At 42.5% G+C, this 1,708-nt stretch overlaps 1 protein-coding gene across 1 annotated transcript; it reads right to left on the bottom strand.

Annotated features, from left to right (window-relative positions):
- Positions 1-374: 374 nt before the first annotated feature.
- LOC103550123 (olfactory receptor 10G7) lies at positions 375-1,310 on the bottom strand. The gene has a single exon (XM_008518856.2). The coding sequence runs from the start codon at positions 1,308-1,310 to the stop codon at positions 375-377; it is 936 nt and encodes a 311-aa protein (XP_008517078.2).
- Positions 1,311-1,708: the final 398 nt, after the last annotated feature.

Below are 1,708 nucleotides of genomic sequence, written 5' to 3'. Positions count from 1 at the left end.
GGGAAAGAAAGAGCTTTTTACAAGTTTTCATTTAAATTTCACAAAATAAAATATAAGAGTACTGTACTGGAGAGCCATTCTGGAAAATATTTATGTAGGGGATAGAAGTAAACCACATCTCTCATGATTTACTTGATAGAACACACAAAAAATAGAACAGGCCATTATCCTTCCTTTTAGATTATCACCATTAAAAGGTTTCTTAATCTGGGATTCTGAGAAGTATTGAACAGGGGAAAACTTAAAAATCATTAAATTTTCATTAAAAATTAAAACTGGGTACTTGGAATGTTCCTTAAAACTAAAATACTAATGTTGGTGGTTTAATTGAATTATAAGTAAAAAAGAAGCTAGTCATATCTGTCCTTTATTGATTATTTACTCCGAAGGAATACTGACTCATTTTTCACCTTGAGCAGAGCTTTCTTCACTTCCTTGTTCCTCAGAGTATACACCACAGGGTTTAGAAGGGGTGTCAGCACAGTGTAAAAAACTGCGACGACCCCATCCACAGCATCCTTGGAGCCGGGTCTCAGATAAATAAAAGCACCAGGGCCGAAGAAACAAAGGACCACAACGCAATGGGAGGCGCAGGTCTGAAAGGCTCTGTGTCTCCCCTCTGAGGTGCGAATCTTTAGGATGAAACAGATGATGGACACATAGGACAACACTATCAGGAAAAAGCAGCCTGAGGTCACTACCCCGATGTTGACAAAGACCACTATCTCATTGGCAGAGGTGTCTGCACAGGCCAGTTTGAGGATGGGCGGTGCATCACAGAAGTAATGCTGGATCTGGTTGGACCCACAGTAGGGCAAACGGAACGTCAACATGGTCTGGAAAGCAGAGTGTACAGAACCAGTCAGCCATGTGGTTGTGGCCAGGAGGGCACACCTTCTCCCACTCATCATGCTGGTGTACCTGAGTGGGTAACTGATGGCCAGGTAGCGGTCATAAGACATGACTGTGTAGAGGAAACATTCAGTGCTCCCCAGGAAGTGGAAGGCATAGAGCTGGGCCATGCAGCTGTGGAAGGAGATAGCCTTGCCTCCTGGGGAGACCAAGGTCATCAGCATTTTGGGCACAGTGACTGTGGAGAACCACATGTCAATGAAGGACAGGTTGGTCAGGAAGTAGTACATGGGGGTGTGGAGGTGGGAATCCACCGAGATCACCAGCAGGATGAGGAGGTTCCCCACCACAGTGAGTACATAAATCACCAAGAAGATCCCAAAGAGTGGAGTGTCCAGAGCAGGTGCATGGGGAATGCCCATGAGGATAAACGTTGTCACGAGGCTCACGTTTGTCATTTCTTCTCATCTATAGTGCTCTGTTCCTATAGGAAGGAATGCAAATCCAATATTTACTGAGAACATATTTTATATGAAATATGGCAACTACATTTTCCCTGATGGAGAATACAAGAGGCAGGTTGGTATTTATGTTTTTCATAACACTTTTGCTTTAACATGAGACTTTGAAGAGGAATGGTCACTTCCTTATTTCAATACCAAAACCAGCCAAATAAAAAAGAATCAGTCAAATTAAAAAGGAGTAAATTCATATAAAATCTGCCAAGTAGAAAAGAGGAGTCCTTTTCGTACGGTGGTTTCTGTAGAAATTAGAAAAGATATACCTAACTAGCATCTTTCCAGCCTTAACACACTTTCTAGGGATAAACCTTTGTCCAGGGATCTCTCTCTCCTTT

This window comes from Equus przewalskii, chromosome 6 (genome assembly GCF_037783145.1).
Source record: "Equus przewalskii isolate Varuska chromosome 6, EquPr2, whole genome shotgun sequence".
Classification (NCBI taxonomy): Eukaryota; Metazoa; Chordata; class Mammalia; order Perissodactyla; family Equidae; genus Equus; species Equus przewalskii.
The sequence above is the reverse complement of the archived record's forward strand: the minus strand, read 5'-3'. Positions and strand labels throughout refer to the sequence as shown.

Excerpts from the sequence above, each read along its gene's own strand:
- LOC103550123 (XM_008518856.2), bottom strand. The coding sequence starts at position 1,310 with ATGACAAACGTGAGCCTCGTGACAACGTTTATCCTCATGGGCATTCCC.